The sequence below is a fragment of the Apaloderma vittatum genome, unplaced genomic scaffold (genome assembly GCF_000703405.1).
Source record: "Apaloderma vittatum isolate BGI_N311 unplaced genomic scaffold, ASM70340v1 scaffold3709, whole genome shotgun sequence".
Lineage (NCBI taxonomy): Eukaryota > Metazoa > Chordata > Aves > Trogoniformes > Trogonidae > Apaloderma > Apaloderma vittatum.
In genome coordinates this window covers 37567-59784 of record NW_009734460.1, presented here as the reverse complement: position 1 = coordinate 59784, position 22218 = coordinate 37567, and the positions used below count along the sequence as shown (strand labels likewise).

General features: G+C 44.5%; 1 protein-coding gene across 1 annotated transcript in view; it reads right to left on the bottom strand.

The window, feature by feature from the left end:
• JAKMIP3 (Janus kinase and microtubule interacting protein 3) overlaps positions 1 to 19111 on the bottom strand; it is a 33543-nt gene extending 14432 nt beyond the window's left edge. Inside the window, exons 1-8 of the mRNA XM_009876261.1 lie at positions 18977 to 19111; positions 16441 to 16938; positions 5937 to 6152; positions 4214 to 4333; positions 3611 to 3757; positions 2633 to 2764; positions 2141 to 2176; positions 1043 to 1102 (exon numbers count right to left, since the gene is read on the bottom strand). Coding sequence (XP_009874563.1) covers positions 1043 to 1102; positions 2141 to 2176; positions 2633 to 2764; positions 3611 to 3757; positions 4214 to 4333; positions 5937 to 6152; positions 16441 to 16938; positions 18977 to 19111 — 1344 coding nt within the window. The remainder of the gene's footprint in view (positions 1 to 1042; positions 1103 to 2140; positions 2177 to 2632; positions 2765 to 3610; positions 3758 to 4213; positions 4334 to 5936; positions 6153 to 16440; positions 16939 to 18976) is intronic.
• Between the last annotated feature and the right edge of the window lie 3107 nt (positions 19112 to 22218).

Below are 22218 nucleotides of genomic sequence, written 5' to 3'. Positions count from 1 at the left end.
AGCACGAGGTGGGAGTTGTGCGCTGAAAGGTCTTTGTTAATCCACTCTCACCGCCATGACGTCCCTCCTGCCACTATTCCAACTTTCAAATGGAAGGTTAGATTTGCAAGAAATGTTCTGCTTGGAAATTTGGAGTTAATCGCCACAGCAATGTTTTTACAGCTTAAAGAAATCCACCCTTCCACTCAAAGCTGCTTTCTGTTTAACAGAATGAGGGTAGTGGTGGTAAAGAAAGATTTACTGTTAAATGCTTGAAAGCCAAAGACCCCATTTCAAACACAGTTCTGAAGTATTTTTAATTGTTGGTTTACAAGAACATTCCTAGATTTTGGCTTTTGGTTTTAATTGCAGTGATAACTTCTGAAGGAGACAAAGCTTAACTCTCTGTTGGAGGCCTGGCTGCCACTTACTGGATGTCAGGAATTACAGAGTTATCTCCCATTGACCACAAGTCATTATTTATAGGTTCATTAGCTCCAGCACCATCTTAGTTCTCCAAATATAGAACACAGCTTGCTCTTGGGTTCCTGACATCGTACCTTACAAAGTTATCACAGTGTTAATATTTATATTAACACCCTGCCGAGCATTAATTAACCAACACTTTCTTTTTCCCTGAGCTCTAACCATCGCTTCTTAAAACCAGCAATTTTTGCATGTTACTAAACTCCATAATAAATTATGTACAACCTACATATGTTTTCAGGCCATTAAAAGACCATTTTGCCGACGTGTTGATTCATAAAATCCATCTCATCTGAAGACAATCACACATCACTCGAGTCCCATGGGACTGCTCAGAGTAAATGCAGAGCACACAGATGCTCGTGATGCTCAATGCAAATGGTTCCTCTACTCCTACTTCTCTGAATGTGCCAATAGAGTCTGTGAACACCCTTGAACCACGTGTCCCAAACTTAAGGTCAGGCCTTGGTTGCAGACCCTTGAGGAGAACATTCCCCTCGTGGTTCCGAGCTGCTCGGAGAGCCCGAGGAAACCAGCCTGCCCATCAGCATGTCATGATATAAGTTTTTTCTTTTACCTTAGGGATTCTTGTCATTTTTTTCCTTTGCTTCCTATACCTTAACAGCTTATCACGTTCCTGAAAGAAACAGAAATGCACATTAGGTCTTTTCAGAGAGCTGTTATTTAACTTGTGTCAGTACTAGTAGTCATTGGGTAACTGAGAAATAGCAATGTCAATGTGGGCCACTGCCTCCAAACGAAATAAACACAGTTTCATCAGTCTCATGTTGCCTTTACTCCAGCATTTTCTGATTTTGCATTATACAAATAGTAAATATTAATGAAAATCAAAATAGTGAAAGAAAGATCGTTATATCCAAGGCAACACACTGAGAGCTTCGACCTCACTTTTGAGCTGCTCAGCAAGCAAACGGGTGAGTCCAGGGTCACGCTATGGCTCTTCTCGGGCAGTCGGGCTCCCTGGCAGGAGTGAGAAGCAAAGACCGAGTCCTGCCCTTGGCTCTCGGTGCTGGTGCGGCGGCTGTTAGTGCCCTCCGGAAGGTGCACACGTGTAAGAGTCCCACCAGGCAAAATTCAGAGACCGTTTGAACTCAGAACTGTCAGTCTCGGCTGCCTTCTAGAAGAGCCTGCGGGCTCACAAGTGCCTCTGAAAAAAGGCTTGAGCATTTAGTGCTGCCAGCAAATTTTCGTGTTCAGTGGAAATTACCACGCTTTTTAGAGACTTATGTCAATTTTTTATAGTATTGAGAAAAATGCCTCAGTTCTGGATTGCAAATACGGGCAAAGCCCAGCATTACAGAGAGTAAAGTCCAAAAGGGAAACCCCCTGCAATCTTTCATTTTAACCATTTGGTGAAAGGATGCGATGGCACTGTGGGGTATTGACAGCGCGCCACTACCGTCAGCCCAACGGCAAACCCCAGCAGCAGCAGCAGGGACAGAAGTAAATCGAATCCTTGTTTTGCTCAGTCACGCACGCTTTGCTGTGCACGTGGAGATGAAGATCAAAGCAGCCCGCATTTCATCAATATGTATTAGTGGCTTAACTTCCCAAAATCTTTAGCAATAATAACAGAGGGATGAGTCGGGCGTGCCTTTCATGAACAGCAATTTAAAGCGCACAAAGATGAGGAGGAAGTTAACGTCGTTCTTACCATGACACTCTTCACATAGCCAGCAGTTTCCAGGGTCTAATGAAAAAGAATGAAGATTTAAACGGAAATTAAGAAGTATTTTCTGGAAGAGTGCTACAATTTGAGTATTTGCTGTTTCCAAAGACAGAGAACATGTTAACGAAGATGCAAGAACCCAAACACAGCGTTGCAGAACACCCCCTCTTGCACCCAGCAAACATTAGCCCCACTCCTGTCCCCAGCTAAGGGAGCTCTGAGGTTTTCTCTCGCAGGCACAGGATCCAGCTGTCAGCACATCCATTGGATGTGCTGCAATGGGTCTGTCATGCAAGCGCAGTGTAGATTGAAAGGATTTTTCCAAGTACTGTGCCACACATAACTTATATTCAGGTCAATCACAACTAAGCAGAGAAACGCCTGCCCTGTCCCACTGATGTAAGCGATGCCGGTTAGCTGACACAGCCCCAAGCGCCTCCTTCAACCTCGCGTGAGAGCAGCAGTATTAGATCTTACCTTGGAGAGTTCATCAATGATATTTTGCTGTTCAATAACTTGTAGTCTCAGGAAATCAACTTCTCTTTCTTCCTGGCTGTGGTCAAGGTCATTTAAAGAGCTCGGTCTCCTTATTGTTCCAGCTCTTTGTCTCTAAAAGAAACGCACACGGCTGAAGAGGAACTGCTCAGGAGGCTTTGCCAAAGGACAGCACACAGCCCTTCCCTTCCCGGCCAGCTGATCTGATGGCTGTTCCGGCAGCTCTCCCGCTTCCCTTTGCTGAGCCTTACATCCAGCCTGCAAACACCCCAGCTACCCCTGCTCCTCCGTGTGAAGCTCACGGTCACCAGAGAGGCCAGCAGGCACGGGGAGCCATCGCACCTGAGACGGGGTGCACCTGCTGCACCAGCTGCACCTGCCCTGAGCGGTGTGGCTTTCTCCTGCAGGATTCAGAGAGCTGGGACCAACATCGCTTCTCTCTGGGTTGCTCCCCCTTGTTCTGATCCACAGCAGTCCCGCGGCTGCAGCACCCGCAGGGGTGACCCCAGCCCTCCCACATCCATGCAATGCCATGGGGACTTGCTCCCTGCTATTGCCCACTAAGGGTATTCATATGAAAAAAAAAGGTAAAAGTCACAAGAGCAGATTTCCTAGGGACTACGTGGTCATTCTGGTACAAAAGCCCAAGGTGAAGTGAGGTAGTTTATGCTCACATTGGAGCTGAGGAGCCAGTGCCTGAACTATCTCCTGGTCAAAATGTGCAAGGCTCACACATTCTCTTTTCTTCAGAACTATGGTTTTTTGAAGCTAAAATAAAACATTTTACATAAAACTAAATATGTTCTAGCCACAAACCACTCAGAGGTGCACTGCAGCATATCTCAGCAAGCACTGGAAAGACAAAGTTTCTTATTGAACTCGGAAGTTTGGGATGATGCCCGACTTCATCAGCCCTGTAAGCACTAAATTACATCCTCTCTGGAGCAGATGAAGACTTACCATTGCTATATTTTCTTGCGTTACAAATTTTAATTTATTTTCCATTCGGCGTAAGGCATGTGACAACTCTTCATTCTTCCTGCTAAGGCGTTTATTTTTGTCCAAAATGGGTTTATACTGACTTTCGGCCTCTCTAAGACGTTTTAGCTGAAAGATTAAGAGAGAATTAACACCTCCAGAGCTGTTATTTTTCATCAAATAGATCAATCATTGTCTTTAACTATCATGCTATTGATATTTTCTCCTAATGCAAAGCAGAACCGATCAAAAAGTCTCGTTATTTTCCATCGGGAAGCAGTTGTTCCTCCTTCACGAGGTGGCCAATCTGTGCAATAAGTGCACCACGTGGGGCATGTATTTATTTTTCTAAATAAATAATTTTTTTTAAAAAAAATCTAGCTAACACTAAGAATTCGCTGTTATATAAGCAAAGATGAGTGTGATGTGGTGCATCACCAAATGCAGAGTGTAAGGAGGAGGCAGCTAGTCCTGCAACAATTTTCAGACAGCACAGGAGAAAATATCTTGACATTTTGGGAGCAAGGCACGGCCACGGCAGCACGTTCACAAGCAGCCGCTGTCGCGCTTTGCCACTGCGCTCACCAGCTCGTTCCTTTCCTCGGAGAGCAGCACGTTCCGGTCCTCCAGCTTCCTGATGATGGCACTCAGCTCAGCGATTTTCAGTTGGAAGCGCCGGGCATCCTTTTCATCCAACTGCTGTTCCTAAAACAAAGATCAACTGCAAATAACTGAGCATAAGTGTACGCGCCGTAACAATATTTTTCAAAGCTCAATCTTTCTTTTCTCATTCCAGTTCCAATCATCGTAAAACGTTATGCAGCAGAGTGTAACCTATGTAACCTAACTACTGAAAGCTGCAGATGAGACCAACAGAAAGTCAGGAGTGGAAATGTAACAAAGTATGCAAATGCAGAAGTATGTGTATGCGAATAGGAAGTCACAAATGGTAAACTTGAAAACAGAAAAGATCAAAAATGAAGGCAATGTTTCCAACGTATGCCACTGTTGAACTGAGCGCTTCAGACACGTCACCCACTCTGAGGACTTTTTTCTAAGAAAATGCTATTCAGAATACTGACGTACAAATGGGGAAAATCCATGCAATTTTACCACTGCATGAGCTCTTCTTCCATAAAGCTGTGGCCCTTATCGGGTTCTAAAGGGTCACTTGCAAAGCCAAAGGGGTAGTGCTTTATCTGAGCGAGAATGCTTAAATCAGAGTATAACTCAATAGAAATAAAGGTAGATACATTCTGGTTCAGAATTAGAGAGAAGTTACATCTATTTACAAATGTGACAGACTTCCCCGCATTCTCTAGACTTGTTCTGATGCATGGCAGAAGTTGCAAACAAATCAAACCAAACAAATTCGTGTCCGCAGTGCTGGTGGCACTTTTTGGGAGGTCTAGGTTTCCTCATTCAACAGGTGCAGGAGAGGCTTGGGACAAAGATTAAAATAGATTGGTTTGCTCACCTACAAGTGTTTACACCTCTACTGAGAAAATTAAGGCTGTTGCAAAAGAAATCTTGATGAGAATCAGCAATGGAGAAAATTTGCATACGTAAGCTGTATGAGCTCAGTTAACTGAGGGAGGGGGTTAATATGAGCAAATGAAGGCAAAAGCAGAAAGGTGCCATAGTTATACTAAAAAAGCCCTTGTGAAAGGGTGACTAAAACTGTGTTGTAGAAAAAAAATAGGAGAGAAAGAGTTAGCAGGTGTTTAATTCACTCTCTGGTCCACTGGAAGCGAGAGCCCTTGGCAGCAGCAGAACCCGAGCTGGCGGCGATGCTCCAGGACGGCGGGATGTCCCGCGCTTTCCTGCACCACTCGCCTTCCCCCACTCCCCTTCGTAAGCTGGCCTTGCACATCTGCTCGCAACCCCCACTGTCGGCAGGCGCAGAAGCTAGCACACATACATTGCTTGGTTAGAAATGCATTTGCATCATTTGTTGGCAGAATTGCGTCAAGAGTGTGAAATTAAGGCAGGTGGCAGAAGTATGGTACGGTGAGGAAAGGAAGAAAATAAAGAACAGAAAGGAATTTGACCCCGTTAACAAAAACCAAACAAATCAGAAAACAAAACGACAAAAAAAAAAGAGCAAAAGCTCTCCCATAACGAGGCTTGGGTTTAAATCTTAAAGGCTTGGCTACCAAACGAGGCACCGGTGCCTCGGGGCATCCGCCGCAAGGCTATGGGAAAGCTGTTGCTCGAGGGTGCGCTCATCAAGATTCTGTCACTTTGTGCCATTTTGTCACTCTGTCTGCTCGTTCGTTTAGGTGAAACCACGTGAGAAAGTGCTTACGGGGCTTCCCGATTGATCTGGAGCGTCTCCTGCACCACTTGCATAAGGAAGTTCCCGCTTGGGGCTGCTCAGATGCCGATCAGACTCTTTGATCTGGGAAAGTTGTTCATCTAAAGCCTCCTTTTGGAGCTGCAGTCTCTGAGCATGCCCGGCTTGAACCCCTAACTCTCTCTCCAGCACGTAGACTGCTCTGTCTTTAAACTTAATCTCCTCCATCTACAAGGAGAACAGAACACAATCACACAGGCAGGCAGCGGCTCAACAACAACAGAGCATCTTACAACCCCAAACGCGGCCAGAGAACAGTTGCACGGAGTCGACACCCCTCGACATGGCAAAATGCAACAAGGCTTTCAGAAACAGAACAGCAACAGGTACTTGACAGTGAACACATGAACTGAACCGCCTGAGCAACCCAGGAATGTCGCTCTTCTATGAAATCCCTCTTTTCAGCACGAACGCCGTGGTTAAAACGGTCAGGAAACAACCCGTATTCTTAGTCCCATTTCAGAATATCCTAAAAAATTTTGAAACTTAATGTTGGTGTCACAGTTTGAATTAGTTCATTCAAATGTTTTAATGATTTTGCAGTGGTTTGCTTGGACGTCACCTTTGGAAAGTTCGGATTAATAATTTTAAACGAAAAATATTAAAGCATGGGTATCCTTCTCATTTTCAAAGTCTAGAAGGAATGTGAATTTAATTTTTTTTTTTTTTCCAAAATTGTCCCGGGTGAGCAATTTGGTTAATTATCCCCTTTAAATGAAAGTTTTGCTTACACTTAATAAAAATCATGCAAAATCATTAAGTGCTTAAATGACAAATGTCCAGCTATCTCTAATTCTCTTCTCTCCTATTTGCCCGCACTGCTCCTGCTGAGCTCAGAGTCGTGCTCATCGCTGTTGGATCAGGCACGCTGAATTGGCAGGCGCTCCAGGAATATTTTCTGGACATTTTTTCTGATTGATTCCATGGAATTAAATCCTCCCTCCCAGGGGCTGGGTGCTCACACCAGGATCAGACCCTTAGAGTCCGCTGAGAGGGTTCAGATGAGGATGGTCTGTGCCCTGCTAATAACAAAAAATTACTGAACATGGCCCAAAATCTTCTGTGCCTGCGACGATGTACAACCTGTAACAGAACTGCCAGCTCTTCCCAGCTGGATTACAGAAATACATTATACATGAATATAAAGTATTAATTACACTCACACACCACAGGGCTGCCAAATGTGCTTACAGATAATGATTCTATGGAAAGAAAGAAATCAGATACATCCCCTAAAATGCCTGTTAATCTGCTTTCAGACACCATCAACGCATACTTTTTTGGCATAAGTTTTTGAGACTTTACACATTCAATTTAAATGATCAGTTTTTGAAACGTGGCCTGCTTAAAATAAGAGCATTTTGCCTTGTGAGAACTGTCTTTGATATTTTATCTTTGATAGCTTTGTCTGCAAACCTGGAAAAAAAAGAATGACACTGTGAATTAAGAGATCACTCCAAGTACCTCGTTTCCAATACGCGCAAAACCAGCCCACCCGGGGAAGAAGGGAGCGATGGCGGCTTGCACCCGCCCAGCACTGGCGGTGGGAAATGACTCCCCTTAGGTGCCTGGGGGTGGAGGGGCTGGTTCCAGCTGTGAAATAAATTCTGTCCCAGGGCCATCCTGCCCCTCCATAGCCAAAGGAAGGAAGAACTGAGCTACAAACCCAGAGAGATCCTGCCCCGTCCCCGGGGCAAGGGCCAGCCTTTGCCAAAACACAGCGCAGGGCAACTCATAAAGACCTGAGTGGAAACTGTGTTTCAAGGTTAAGCAAAATTTAGATTCTTCTAGTAAAATGGAGCAAATCAAATGTAGTTTGGGTGCTGTTTTATTAAAGGTATAAATTTCTATTAAGGCAACAGTCTACTGACTTTGAATGAAACAAAGAGATGTCCACTGAGGTCCTTCTGCTAAATACCTAATCAGGTAGAAACCTAAGTGGATGTACAAATGAAAAGGCAGTGCATCATCAATGGAATATTTGTTTAAAATAAGCAGAGTATCGCGTAGTTGATCACTATTTGTACGAAAACAAAGACTTGGTATAACACAGGCAACACTTTAAATTAGGAGGACAAAGAGACTGGAGAAAGCACAAAACATTTCACAATATTTCGCTAATGGTTTGTATTCCAGAAAAAAAAATCTAAAAATACTTTTCATAAACAACAAAGGAAACATCAATATTCGTATTTCCCCTCATATAATTAAATTCACACTCATGAAATATGCATAGCAGTCTGATGTTTGCAGCCCCTTATTAGCTACCGATAGAAACAGTACAAACTGAAGGAAGCATTCTGCTAGAAAAACATCCTTAGCACATTTCTTCCCTGCACTGGAAAAACGTAAAGACGAGAAACAACTCGCAACTCACTGGCCGAGGCGTCGGTCCCCTGGTACGCACCCCACCGGCCTCATTCTGTGGTGGGCGCGGGACGGGTGGGTGCTGGCAGTGGGAGTCCTCCTCCCCACCCTGTGCCTGACAGCTTCAGACCCCAGCAGCGCGCGGGGAAGGGCGTCAGCGCGCAGGAGCACAGCATCCAACCACCTGAGAGGCGCCCAGAGATCCCCCCTCTCCCCGTAGCTCGACGTTGGGCTGAATATTTATGTGGGAGCGCTAATTAATAACCAGCCCCTGAGCGCAGCTGACACCAATTATGCAAACATAATCCCACGCGGAGTCGCGTTTGCTCTTCCCTCCTTGTGCTACCCGGTGCGATGCTGAGCTCTGGCTGGCTGGCAGCTGGTTTTAAGCTGTGGGATTCTCTTCAAATGTATTTCCATCATGATTGTAAAAAGAACGTGGAGGTTCCCCGGTTGGGAAATTTCTCCTCACAATGTTCCGAGGCCTTTGCAGCTCCGTAAATTCCCAGTGGCACCAGGAGCACAGCCACACCCCCCCAAAATCCACCTTTGAAGCTGCATGTGGATAAAAGCTGGTCATGGGCAGGCAGTCGGTTTAAATGCAGAGCAGAAGCTTCTGTTCCGTGACAAATTCATCTCCCCAGGGACACGGTGTCAGGGCCGGCAATCAGGACCTGTGAGGAGACCTGCCCTGGGTCTCAGCCCTCAGGAGCGGGGGGGATTGAACTGCCAGCCCCTGTCACCCAGCTGACACCAGAGAAAGGAGACGAGGTCACCCCCCCCCAAGAGACAGGGCTCCCACGCGCAGGCTGGCAGCAGGGCATGTCTGCCCCTCACACACCTTCACCTTCCCTCCTGAAGGCTCTCCAAGAAATGAAGGCGATCGCTCCTTTGTCCTGGTGTCACTTGATGGCAACAGCCAGCAGGATTAAATTAACTGGCGTCTGCCAAATACTCTACAAGAATAACTCAAGCTGGCGTTCTGGTACTGCGCATTTACATCAAGTGCTATGATTTGTGTTTTACAGATAGCCTGGGGGGTAGCACACCTGCAGAGTGACACTGCTGCCTTGTTAGTGCTGCTAACCCAAAGCACTTAAACTCTGCCTACAGCCCCAGCCAGGCTGTATGCAGCACCAAACCCGCGCTGGCTCCCACCGCTGCGAACGATGGGAACGCAGCCAACAGTACAGGAGCAGGATGAGGTTCCTTTTCGTTTTGTTTTCTTTTTTGACCAAGGAAAACTCTCTCTATCTCAGTACCAACGAAAAACAAATCACAATCACCTCTCCCGCTATTGTAGCGTCTTGTTACAACACACATTACAATGCCTGTCGCAATAACAAGCCACACATTGCATAGCACACGACATAGTGCCAGCAGAGCAAACTGCTCCCTGCAGCCACTGGTGTCGTGCCCACGCTGTGGCCCCCAGGGACACCTCAGGCCACTTTACTCATCCTCCCGACAGAGCGGGGTCGCCAACTGCCGCGCCTCCCTTATTGCTGAGGGGGCAGAAGAAAGGTGAGAGCGTTTCATGCCGATGTTGCTGCTGGAGGCCCTGCAAAGCCGCTCCTCGCGAGGATCATTGCTCACTGCAGTTGAGCTGTGACATGAGAGCAAAGCCCCACCAGAAGAGGTGGTCCCACGCCTGCCTCTCCCTCCCAAATCCTCTGTCAGCACTAGGCCATACAACAGGAGGAGCTGGCTCATCGTATAAATGCATGGGAAAACTGTTTTTTTCGCTTTCATGGTTAATTTCCAGCCAAGGCAGGTCACTGCACTGGCTCATTCTGTGCATCCCCAGCCCAGCGCAGGAGAGGTGGGGTGGGCATGAGGCTGGGGGACACAGCTGCGGGCTTTGGTAGCCTCGTGCTCAGCTTGGCTGAGCTGTAAGGTGGAAATGCATGCTCTAGTCTCCGAATTTCCTGCATCTCATGGGTTTTTAAGACTCAGATGACATTAGAGAAACATTGTGGCTCTCCCATTGCTTCATCTGAAGCAATGAAGCAGCCATTTCACGCTGTGCCCCTGAGCTGTCAGGCATAGCCCCGGCACCGCCGTCCCACGGGGCTGCATTCCTCAGCCCCCCAGGGCAACAACCTGCATCATAGGATCATCCAGGTTGGAAAAGCCCCCTGGGATCACCGAGTCCAACCATTCACCCCACTCTGCAAAGCTCACCCCTAACTCATCTCCCCAGCCCCACATCTAAACAACCCTTAAACTCCTCCAGGGATGGGGACTCAACCCCCTCCCTGGGCAGCCTGTGCCAAGGTCTGACCACTCTTTCTGCAAAAGTTTTTCCCTAATGCCCAGTGTCACCCTGCCCTGGTGCAGTTTGCAGCCGTTCCCTCTGGTTCTATCACTCCTTCCCCGTGAGAAGAGACCAGCCCCAACCTCTCCACAACGTCCTGTCAGGCAGTTGCAGAGAGTGAGGAGGGCTCCCCTCAGCCTCCTCTGCTTCAAACCCAACAGCCTCAGCTGCTTCAGTCACTCTTCACAAGATTTACTCTCCAGGCCCTTCCCCAGCTCCGTCGCCCTCCCCTGCACTCGCTCCAGCCCCTCGAGATCTCTCTTGGCTTGAGGTGCCCAGAACTGGACACAGCACTCCAGAGGTGGCCTCCCCAGTGCCGAGCACAGGGGGACAGTCCCCTCCCTGCTCCTGCTGGTCACGCTGTTTCTAACACAGGCCAGGATGCTGCTGGCCCTCTTGGCCACCTGGGCACACTGCTAACTGGGAAACTCCTCCTCTTGCATCTTCTTCCAGAACTAATCCTCATCAGAAGGTCAGCAGCACATGGCCATTATTCCAGTAACCTTGCCAAGCCGTCAGACACAAGAGGAGATGACGTGTCATCTGTTTTCAGACAAGGACACATGCAATATATATTACAAAAAATTCGTTTTGCAGTGTGATTCTGCTACAACTTTGGCCAAAGAACGATTCTGTTCTAGACTGATTAAATCCCAGTTATACTTAACCAGATAGAAAATGTTTATAACACCACCAGTAAGTGTAACATGCCCAATTCCAAAGAGCTACAGCCACTGTTAGAGTCCTGCCCCGGATCCAGCCACAGGGCAAACCCTCCGCTAGCAGAGCAGCCCATGGCGCGGGGCCGACAGCACGGTCCCCCGGGGTCACACTGGTGCCCTGGGATCACTCTTCTTGCCATCCTGCAAGTCACCAAAATTTCACCGAGAGCGCTTGAATGATGTTCAGAGAGGTGCGGCGTTAAGTCATTAAGCACAGCAAGGTGAAGTGGTGTGGGTGAAATTGTAATTTTCTGCCCCTCAGGTTACAAATAACAAAACCCTTTCCTTTCTAAAGGCTTTTGTTTCTGAAAACTTTTCTTTCGGAGTTCGAGGTGTGAGTTGCAGTACACAGAACAGGAAGTGTTATATGTAAAGCTACTTGTATCATATTGCTAAGATATTTTTGGATTTATATTAAGACATATTGAAAAAACCTACTAATTAGATTTTTTAATTAATAATAACTTTGCAGTTTGTAACAAAAATTATAACAGAATTAAATGTAATTCTATATTTGAAAAATGTTTCTAAGAACTGGGCTTAAGATGGAAAAGGAACAACTCAGAACTAGGAGGCTTCTGGACCCTGCGAAATTTAGGAGTAATGTTGTATAATTTTAACATACAACCAAATCCTTCAGCAGTCCAGGTTTAGTTGGAATAAGCACTGTTGTAAATGAGGTCCAAACCACAAATGACAAAAAGAAAAATCCACATTTGGAGGAAGGAATCATTCACCTTGAATAATTCGTCTACCTTTCAGTATAGGATGACTGCTGAGATACCTTTATAATACCAAATATGGTAATTGCTCACTGAGCAAAGGAATAAAAAGGAGAAGATAAAGACTAAAGCAATCACCAATAAAATTAATATTTAAAAAGTCAGCTCCCTGCAGTTTTCATCTGATATGGTCTTTAAATCAGACATCTTCACTAATTACCACTGCCTAACAGAGAAATCTCAAGGAAGTGCCTGCAAACATCGAGGTTGGGAGCGATACAGAAAAGACTGATCTCTGGTGTCGTGTTACCACAAAGGAACCATGCAGTGGTCTTAAATGAGATGTTGGATTGGGTTATTAAATCTTTCAGTGGTCATCATTAACTAAAATATCTTAAATTGAAAATATGCTCTTTCCAGTCTCTGATAAATCTCATTTATCCAGTTTTTCTCTCTTTATAAATGAGACAGAAGGAAGGGAGGAGGCAGTGGCCATTGCTCTTCAGCATTTCTTTCTGACCAATCCACATTTAAGTAAAGTGGAAGTTTTCTTTACCACATTGAACTTCAGTCCCATCAAGCAAAATTCAAGGCCAGTTACTCTCAAGGGATTGCGACTGGAGGGCTGTTTTCCCTGGATGTGTACACAGGGAGTGCCGTTATTAGTGGGAGGCCACACAAATGTGCTCAAATACATTCGTGTAGCTTTTCAAGCTGTTTTAAAAATGCACAAAGTAATTTTTTTTAAAAAAATCTACTAAAATTAGAAAGCCTTTATAAAGAAGGTTGTTGCCATACTAACTTGTTACCATCTGTAGGAGATTTCCATTTTTCACATTAACATTCCTTAAGCTTCTGAGCCAGAGATAGCCTAGCGGGTTGGTTGTACTTCTCTGGAGAGCATCACTCTCAGACTTCACAGGCACAAGCAGCACAAGCCACGTGTACACACAGAAACCACGAGACCAGAGTAATCTAAATATGAGCTTTTGGAGATCAAGTTATTTCTTTTCCTACGTTGTTCGCAGAACTGAAAGACAACGCTCAGCCCTGCTCCCTGGGATTAGTATGAAGCCGTTGGCAACAATGAGTGATAGTTAGCCCTGGCACCTGAAAAATAACTAGAATGTCCATTTAGGAAATACTAGGCAGGCACTGTGGACAAGGGTAAAAACTCAGGGAGCCCCCTTAGAAACCTGGCACTGCGTTTGGCTTGATGTAACAGTTTAACTTCGTTCAAAGTTGCAGTGAGTTGACAAAAGGGAAAGGCTCAGAGTAGAGCTGGTTATTTTGAAAGCCTGAGGATGTATACCCTGCATCTCCCTTGGCAAAATCTGTGAAAAGAGGATGATGCTGAAGACTAAAGTACATTCCAATTTCCTTGAAGTAAATTTGATGGCTGTACCATTCCTTTTCACGTAATTCTGCATCTTCCTACTACATCTGGTGCTTTAAAGACCACATAGCATTTTTTTCCAAAAGTTTAAATTGAGACATCAACAAAAGTCATAGAATCCTAGAACAATTCAGGCTGGAAAAGACCCTTGGGATCATCAAGTCCAACCATTAACCCTACTCTACAAGGTCACCCCTAAACCAGAGCATGCAACACCCCATCTAAACGACACTGGAACACATCCAGGGATGGTGACTCAACCCCCTCCCTAGGCAGTCTGTTCCAGGGTCTGACCCCTCTTTCCGTGAAGAATTTCTTCCTCATGTCCAGCCTAAACTTGCCCTGTTGCAACTTGCAACCATTCCCCTGGTTCTGTCCCTAATTCCCTGTGAGAAGAGACCAGCACCAACCTCTCTACAATGTCCTGTCAAGTAATTGTAGAGCATGAGGAGATCCCCCCTCAGCCTCCTCTTCGTCAAACTGAATAGACCCAGCTCCCTCAATCGCTCCTCACAAGGTCTGTTCTCCAGCCCTTCACCAGCTTTGTTGCCTCCTCTGCACTCGCTCCAACACCTCGAGATCTCTCCCATACTGAGGTGACCAAAACTGAACACAACACTCAAGGTGTGGCCTCACCAGTGCTGAGCACAGAGGGACCAGTGCTGAGTACAGAGGGAATTCCTGTCCAGCCAATAAAGGATCAAACAAGCACCTTAGTTTTAATTTGAAAGGAGAATACTGAACTAGTACTAACTCATCTTTACAAAACAATCTCTCTCTCACTATGTATGGAAGTATTTTCCATAAGCTAAGCTTGCATATATATACGTGACTTGGAAATTAAAAGCTGTACCTAGCAGTGAGAAATAACTTTAGAAAATGATGTTAAAGGAATTCCCACCTTTGCAAAGCTAAACATGAATGAGTACAACTTGTCTTTCTCTATTCTGACTAAATAAAAGAAGCAGTGTTTTTCTAGGCGTGAGATGGAAAGTTATTTCTGCCTTTGATTAAAATGACTAAATAATGCATCGTCCATGAATCACGGAGCTTTTAAAATCCTGAAGCGAATCCATTAAGAGTTCAGAGCTGGATGCCTGCCCCAGTCGTGAGGTGAAGGTGCAATCCCACTCACGCGGGGCTGCTCTGCATTTCTCTCTATCTCACCGCAGCCCCAAGAAGGCTCAGGGAATGTGCTTTATCCATGGTCCCTATTTTGAAAAGGGGAAAAAACCCCACTGGTTTTCAGTAATAGTTTGAGTGTTGTGAGAATTGCCTCATTTTCGTAGAAAGGAGAGATTTCGTCGTACAACATGGCATCAGCCTTTTCCCCCCAAAATGTCAGAGCCCTCTCCTGCAAGGTGCCAGGAGCCAACAGCTCCCATTGATATCAATTATGGTTGAGTCAATGGAGCTGAGAGTACTTAAAGTCATTCAGGAAGCACTCAGGGCTTGGTAAAATGATGGCATCATGTAATTTAATTAGTACAGTTAGCTAATCTGATTCTTTCAAGCAGGTATTAAAAAAGAAAGTTTGATTTTCAAAGGCAATTTAGAAAACATAACCTCAAACCACTCTATTCCTTATAACTAAGAACGTATCTATCTTCTAGCTTCTACATTAGGGGCCATTAGCATGGACTTTTCGTGTAACGCAGCAAGTTTATTTAGGTTGTACATCAGCCACTCTTTCATTCTGATGTATTAAATCAATACACCTAATAATGTATGTTCAAAGAAGAAAGTACTGACATTGCAGGATACTTGAACAGTATCAATGGATCCACTGGTTATGAATTATTTTAATATCCTCTTCATAAAAATAAAATAATCTATGAGTGGAAAAAAAAAACCCTCAAGAGCCTAAAGTCTGAAAGAGTGGGTGGCTAAGTACAGGGTATGACAAACGGAGCAGCGCACGGTGAGCTTTAGTTTGTTAGGACATGGATGATGCTGTGCTGAGCCTTCAGTGAAGCATGGCTACGGTACCAGTCTGCAGATTGTGCATTTCTAATTTTTTTTTTAGGATTTGGATAGTAGTCAAGGGATAATGACTTAGAAGAGACATGGATGAGTTTATCCTGGGACACTAAATGCTATCAAAAAGCGTGGCAAACACAAGAAGATGGTGACTTCAAATAAATACTGAGACAAGACCCAAAATATGTCTCGCAGGAGTATGGGTGTTCCGTGTGTTCCCATGTGCTCAGGAAAGGCAGCATGAGCAAAGGGACACAGCCCTGCAAACCAGCTGTGCGCTCACGAGACGCTGTGGAGCGTGAGGCAAGTGTCTGAAGTGGCCGTGGAGAAGAAATCATCCTAAAATCCAGAAAGTGTTGGTGGCCTGTCAGGCTCTCATGCAGAGACTTCTCTCTTGGAGGGAGCTCCTTCCTGCAGGGAGTTCTGCCCTTTTCCAAGCACGCTAATCCAATTCAATCTCTCCAACAAATTTCCAAACACCCTGGGGGAATACTCCAAAGCTCATTGCTATTGCCTTTGAGACTCAAACTGTTGCACCTGAAACTCCAAAGCTTCGATGAGGTGCCTGAAGATGGGTCAGTGCACACACAGACCTGGCCAAGATCAGGTGAGCAACGATGGGTGAGGAGCCCCAGTAACCTACGGAGGTGGGAGTCTCCTGTTTTGTAGAATTCCCCTAACCAACCAGTAACCCAAGGCCTCGTCCCGGTATCTGAAATGTAAACAATATTAGTGGGCACTGACGTGGATAAAGGAGTTCCTGACAAAACATCCTAATAGTTTTTAAAAAACGTGTTGACATCTGTACTCAAAAAACAGATTTGAAGCAAGCTGCAGCAGTTTGAATGCCCATCCTTAATCTGTTCATCTGAGCCCAGCACTGAACTTTCATTTACTTACTATCAATAACACGGGCGTTAGTAAAAACACAGATGCAGACAGTAACACATACCAGTCTACGAATTTCTCTCTCACACTCCCTCTTAATTCTGCTGATTTCCTCTTGGTGCAGGTGATACACACTCCTTATCTCGGCAGCTTTAATTTTGTCGGCCTGGATGACCATAGTTAAAGCCTCTTCCACCTGCTTTTTAGCCCCCTTCAGCTCTGAAATTTCTTGCTGCATTTTAATTTTCTCAACTTCAAACCCTTTCTTGGCCTCCTCCTTGGCCTCTGTGAGCAGCACCGTTTTCACCTTGTCCGGAGCCCCGTCACGTACAGCATTGAGAAGGGTCTGTAGTCTCTGGATTTCATTATCTTTAATTTTTATTACTCTAAGTAGTTCAGCTTCGTGCTGTCTCAGAAGGGCTTCTCGAACAGCTTGGAGCTCCTTCATTTTCTCTTCATGAAGTTTGACTTTGAGCTCTGTTACCACCACTGTACTTTTATGCTGTTCGTGCTCTTTGATTTGCTTAACCTCCTGATTTTTCTCTCTTTCCAACTTGCTGACCTACAAGGAAAATGAGAAAACTATTTTTAATCAACAGAATGGTTAATACAAATTACAATATTGTTACATCACTTCACAATATTAGACTTTAACATTGTATGTCTGTGCCTTAGAGCGAAAGTCCGGTCATTTAGGATTACCTCACACAGAACTACATATTTAGCATTTTGCTCATTCTTTATGATCAAATACTTCAATTATATACTAAATATCACCTTTCTTCTTTAAAGAGGTTTCAGGTAAAACTAGGGTCTCTGAGCTCTGCCCATGCAGACTTCACATTGTAGACTTCGGAAAGAACATTTCCTCGCTTGAAGCATTTTCCATGAAGAAAGCACACATTACAACCCCTGGGAAAACATTTTCATAGGGAAAACACTTTTTACAGTTTGTAGCCACGGCTGCTGTGTAGGGGCAGGTGCTGCACTAGAAGATATTACCAGGGAGGTTTGCAGCAGCATTCGGGGTGTTCGTTAGCTGACCCTCTCCTTTGGGCAGGTTTGTTCGGAGGCAGGGCATGCACATCTGTTTGCTCTGTCTTTTCTGCCCTAAAATGTTTATCAGAACAGCCTGTGCACATATTTAAATGTCAAAATTCATAAGTGGATGTTCACCACGTCATATTTAATTAAAGAAGCATTTATTGGGAAAAATGTATTGGTCAATTCTGCTCGGTAAAGATGCATTTTTCTTCCTCAGTTGACACAATAAGGTTTCCCTGCTAAGAATATGCCTACGCCTGCCTCACAAATGAGAACCCTGCAGAATGAGACCGTGCAGGTGCAGAGAAAAAACTGTGACATTACGGCAAAGTTTGAGAATTCTTCTAAGGAAAAAAAGTAATTTGTGAAAATAAGAAAAAGAACCCTTTGCAGAGAAGACCTTTCTTCCACTGGAAACTAGCATAAGCGGAAATATTTGCCTATTTAGAAGAGGAACAGAAATGTACCGAATCAGCTGCTGAGCCGTTACTCTGGCAGGCTCGGGCGCACGGATGCATACGCGTGACGTGAACAGCTCTGCGCAAGCTACTGTGAAGCCCCAAACAACTGCGTTTCATCAGATGGCCTTTAAGTAATGAATTATTCAGAACAAATAACTAACTGTATCGGACCACAGAAGGGTCAAACGGCACCTCAATTTAAAACCATACCATAAACTCAAAAGAAGCCATAGTGAGAATTGGCTGGGGAGGACAGTGAGAAGGAAAACAGGGTCCTTAGTCTTAAAAATGCAAATGCTCTTTCACAACAAAAGGATTAATAGGTGTTCTATTTATGTGTATACCTACACACACACACTCCTTTAGAAGCTTCCTTAAAAATTGCATTCACAGTCTACGATGATGAATAATGATGCAAATTAATGGAAAATGCAGAACATCATTCTGCATGTAACTGCATGTCTCTATTAGCATTCTGGAACCAAAAAAAACCCCCTCAAAGTAGAAACTAATTTGGGGCATTAGGGAAAAGCAAATACATTTTTCATGCCCTCACTGAGAAGTGGTCTGAAGGCTACGGCTGACAGCTCTTAAAGCAGAGGCTCACGCTGCATCAGCTGCCACTCTCTCAAAGGCTCAGGGTGAAACTGTGGCTCCTTAAACTTTGGCAATCAGGGCAGGAGGCAGAGCTCAGCCTATTACCGTACATCTGGAAATTGTAAGCGGACAGTTAGAGGGATTGTGAGCATAAAATCCAAATTAAATCACTGTAAATGTGGAAGCTAAGAATCAGCAAAGAGATTTCTTGAATAATACGAAAGTGCATTCAGAACTCTCAGTCTAGCCATCCTCGTAAGTAGAAAATATTTACTAGAAAAAATTTTAGCAAGAGAAACAAAGGCCACGGACAGCTTTCAGCCCACCACTGTGATTATGCCATCTGCTTTGAGCAGAAGTTTGTTTTTCCAGATCTATTGCTGGCGTTTAGCTACGCATTTTTTCAACTCCGTTTCTTCCCGGATGGCGGAGGCGAGCGGTCAGAAACAGCAGCCTTTACGTTAATGAGCAGGGGGAAGGAAAGGAAGGGATGCACACCTTACTCTTTTCCTGCTGGAGCTCTATCTGGATGTCGGTGAGCTTGGCCCTGAGCTCTTCGTTGGCAGCCTGCAGGGCGGCCAAGGCGTCCGGCTTCTCCCCCCGGGCTCGGCTGCTGGTCCCCTTCTTGGACATGGTGAGGTCGCGCGGTGGGGAGGGGGTCCCACCCGGAGGCCCTCGTCCCAGCGCTTGCTCCGGGCTTCTCCTCCTTTCCTCCGTCCCACTACATCTTCTTACTTGCCTGGAAGGAGGGAGAACGCACAAGCGCCGTCAGAGTGCCCGCGGCGGGCAGCGATGCGATACCCGGTGACACACGGTGGGACACAAGACATTGCATGAGCCCAGCTGAAGTGGCTCTTCCCCACATTAACTGAGAGCCAGGCACATTGTCAGGTGTAATAATATTTTGTATTATGTCTCTGTGAGCAAGATGTTTAAATCACGAGTGATAAGGGTTTCCTGTCACTTCATTTACACTGGAATTCACATGGTGCAGAGGATGTAGATGTTCGGGAGGGACACCCAAACAGCATCCCCTGGCACCGTCGTGGCTTGGAGCCACATTCACAGAATTCATAGATTAATATAATTTGCACTCTACGCCAATCCATTAATCCCAACACATTTATAAACTACACAACACAGATAATTTGTGATACAACTGAGACAATTTGTAATGATAGCTTCAGATTTGTCACTAAAACAGGTACTATAATATTAAGCACGTTGCTAAAAACTACATGCATGCCTTGATTTTTATTTCAAAATTCTCCAGCAGAGACTTTGCCCAAGAATAAACAGCAGCGTTCTGGAATGAGTAAGCATGGTCAGTCTGTAGAGACAGTGCCAAATTTAGAGTGTGCTATCATCAATGAAACTCAAAGGTCCTTAATCAATATTTTTAAGGAAAAAGTATAAGAGTTACTGAAAGCTCACATCCTTGAAAAAAACCTATTCTAGCTTAGCTGAAGTGTCAGGCACAGGGAGCCTAAGAGCAAGACACAAACTCACTCCAAAGAATGTGCAATCTGAGGCAAAGACAGATGAAGGGAAGCAGAAAGATGGTATTTTTTATCTGTTAATTCCAGTTTTATGCCATATCCACAGCAAGAAATTCTGGGCAAAATGCCGCGTCCTGGCGGCTTTGTTTAGCTCTGGAGCAGTGGAATGTAGACGCTGTCTGCTCTATTCCCAAAATATGGAGGTTTCCCCAATGTTTCTTTGACACTTTGAATACTTCCTGAAGGATCTTCTCTTATAACAACATTACTTTGCCAAAGCAATATGGAAGGAGAATCCCCACGCTGCTGCACAAGCTCCTTGGTCATTACCCTGTACCATTTTTCAATCTGAGGATTGAAATGTGAAAATCCATTTCATTCCTATTTAAATGACAAACAGCAACCCATGCAAAGGAACGGTGGCCTCTGCTTCTCCACACAAAGCTGACTCGCTATCAAAGTTTATTTAAAAACCTTCTATTAAAAGAATTAATGGCAGTGAGCAGCTGATGAGCTCTCAGAAAAGACACATTCATGGCAATGCAAAATGGTGAAACACCATTGGCAAAGAGAGGGATCAAAATAATATTCAGAGAAGGAGATTATTCTAAATTTGTAGTCACAGGGCGGGTATGAATTCTGTGGAATGAAGGCTCCATCTCTGCACAAAGTTCTCAGACAAAACTTGGGCCAATTTCCAACCCAAGTGTGAGGACAACAAGGTTTTGTTGGTTTGGAGCAAACAGCAGAATGGATTGGGAATTTTACAACAACGTGTAAATTTACAGAAGAATGTAAAATCTAATGAAAAAATGTTTTACTGGAAAATTTTACTTAATTAATAAAATTATATCCTGAGGAGATTATATGTATTTCTCAGTTCCAAAACTTACTGAAATTAATTTTTAACTGTCATTACATTTCCAGTTTGAAGTAAATCCTTGTTTTAGAGATTTGAGTTATATTCTAAAAATACACAAAAAACCTCAAATGCGGGAAAACAGTTCCACCCTTGTTAATACTAACCTTATTAATGTGGATAACAATCTTTTTGGATGATGACCTTCAATGCCTTGGTTTATTCATCCTGACTCAGAGTCAAAACCACACAGAGCAGCACTATTCCCTCTCCAAGTACAAGTAAAGAGGCTTAACAGATCAGGGCAGCTGTAATAATAAAATAATAATAAATATTAATTGCAAAATAAGAAAATAATGATAATAAAAATAGTAAAATAAAAGTGTAATAACTGCAATAATTAAACATAAAAATATAAGTCACTACAAATCTACATTGGGCCAGAGTAAGAATGAGGAGGCTGAGATTTAGAGAAAAATAAGAGAAAAATGCGTTATTAATATTAGTTGATTGAGCCAAGGTAGTACAAATAGTCTTAATTCTATTGTTTCTTAATCTGATGCTTGACTTTGTAGCCTTGAAGTTTCTATAACAAGGAATGTGTTCATTTGGTCAAAGAAATAGAAATAAATGAATTTTTACTGATATTGTCTGAAACACCTATAGACAGAGTAGATGTTCTTCACATTTAAGATTCTTGCTTCTTTGTGTAAAATGATGAAACACATCAGTGACCTTCAATGACAGGCTTAAAAAAAGGGCAGTCTACAGCCACAGGCACCAAATTCTACAAATGAAGCATTTGTGCATACTACGATTATTTTCTTAAATGATATGTTATGATGGTCGATGCAGTAGGTGGAGCCTGGTTATTTCACAACCTGAGGAAATGAGAAGCAGCATAACAGAAGCTTTTAACTGCTGACATTTGCATGTCAGGCAAATAACAACGTGAGCAATACAGGGATTTGTGAGAATAATTCCAGTGAGGAGGATTAGTTTTGGCACTCAAGCTACAAGAATTTTTTGCTTACAGAAGACAAAAGTAAGGAACTGCTGCAAATAGACCGAAAGGCAAAAATGTTATCAGAGGCATGTGAGGAGAAGCGCAAGCCCTGCAGTGGGTTTTCTAGGAGGCAGCTCCCGGTGACGGCGCAGCGCTGCCCGGCCCCCCGTGAGCCCAAGTCGCAGAAGATCAAACATTTTGCTCCCATGTGCTGGCATCCCGAGCCACTGGGGAGCAGCTCACAGAGGAGCACACCTCCCTGGCATGGTCCCAGCAGGGCCAGGGACCTCCAGGGTCCAAGCATTGCTCGCTTGGCCGGAGTTCTGGCTGAGGTTGATTTGTAGTGCCACGTGTCCTCGTGCTTTCAGTGGTGCAG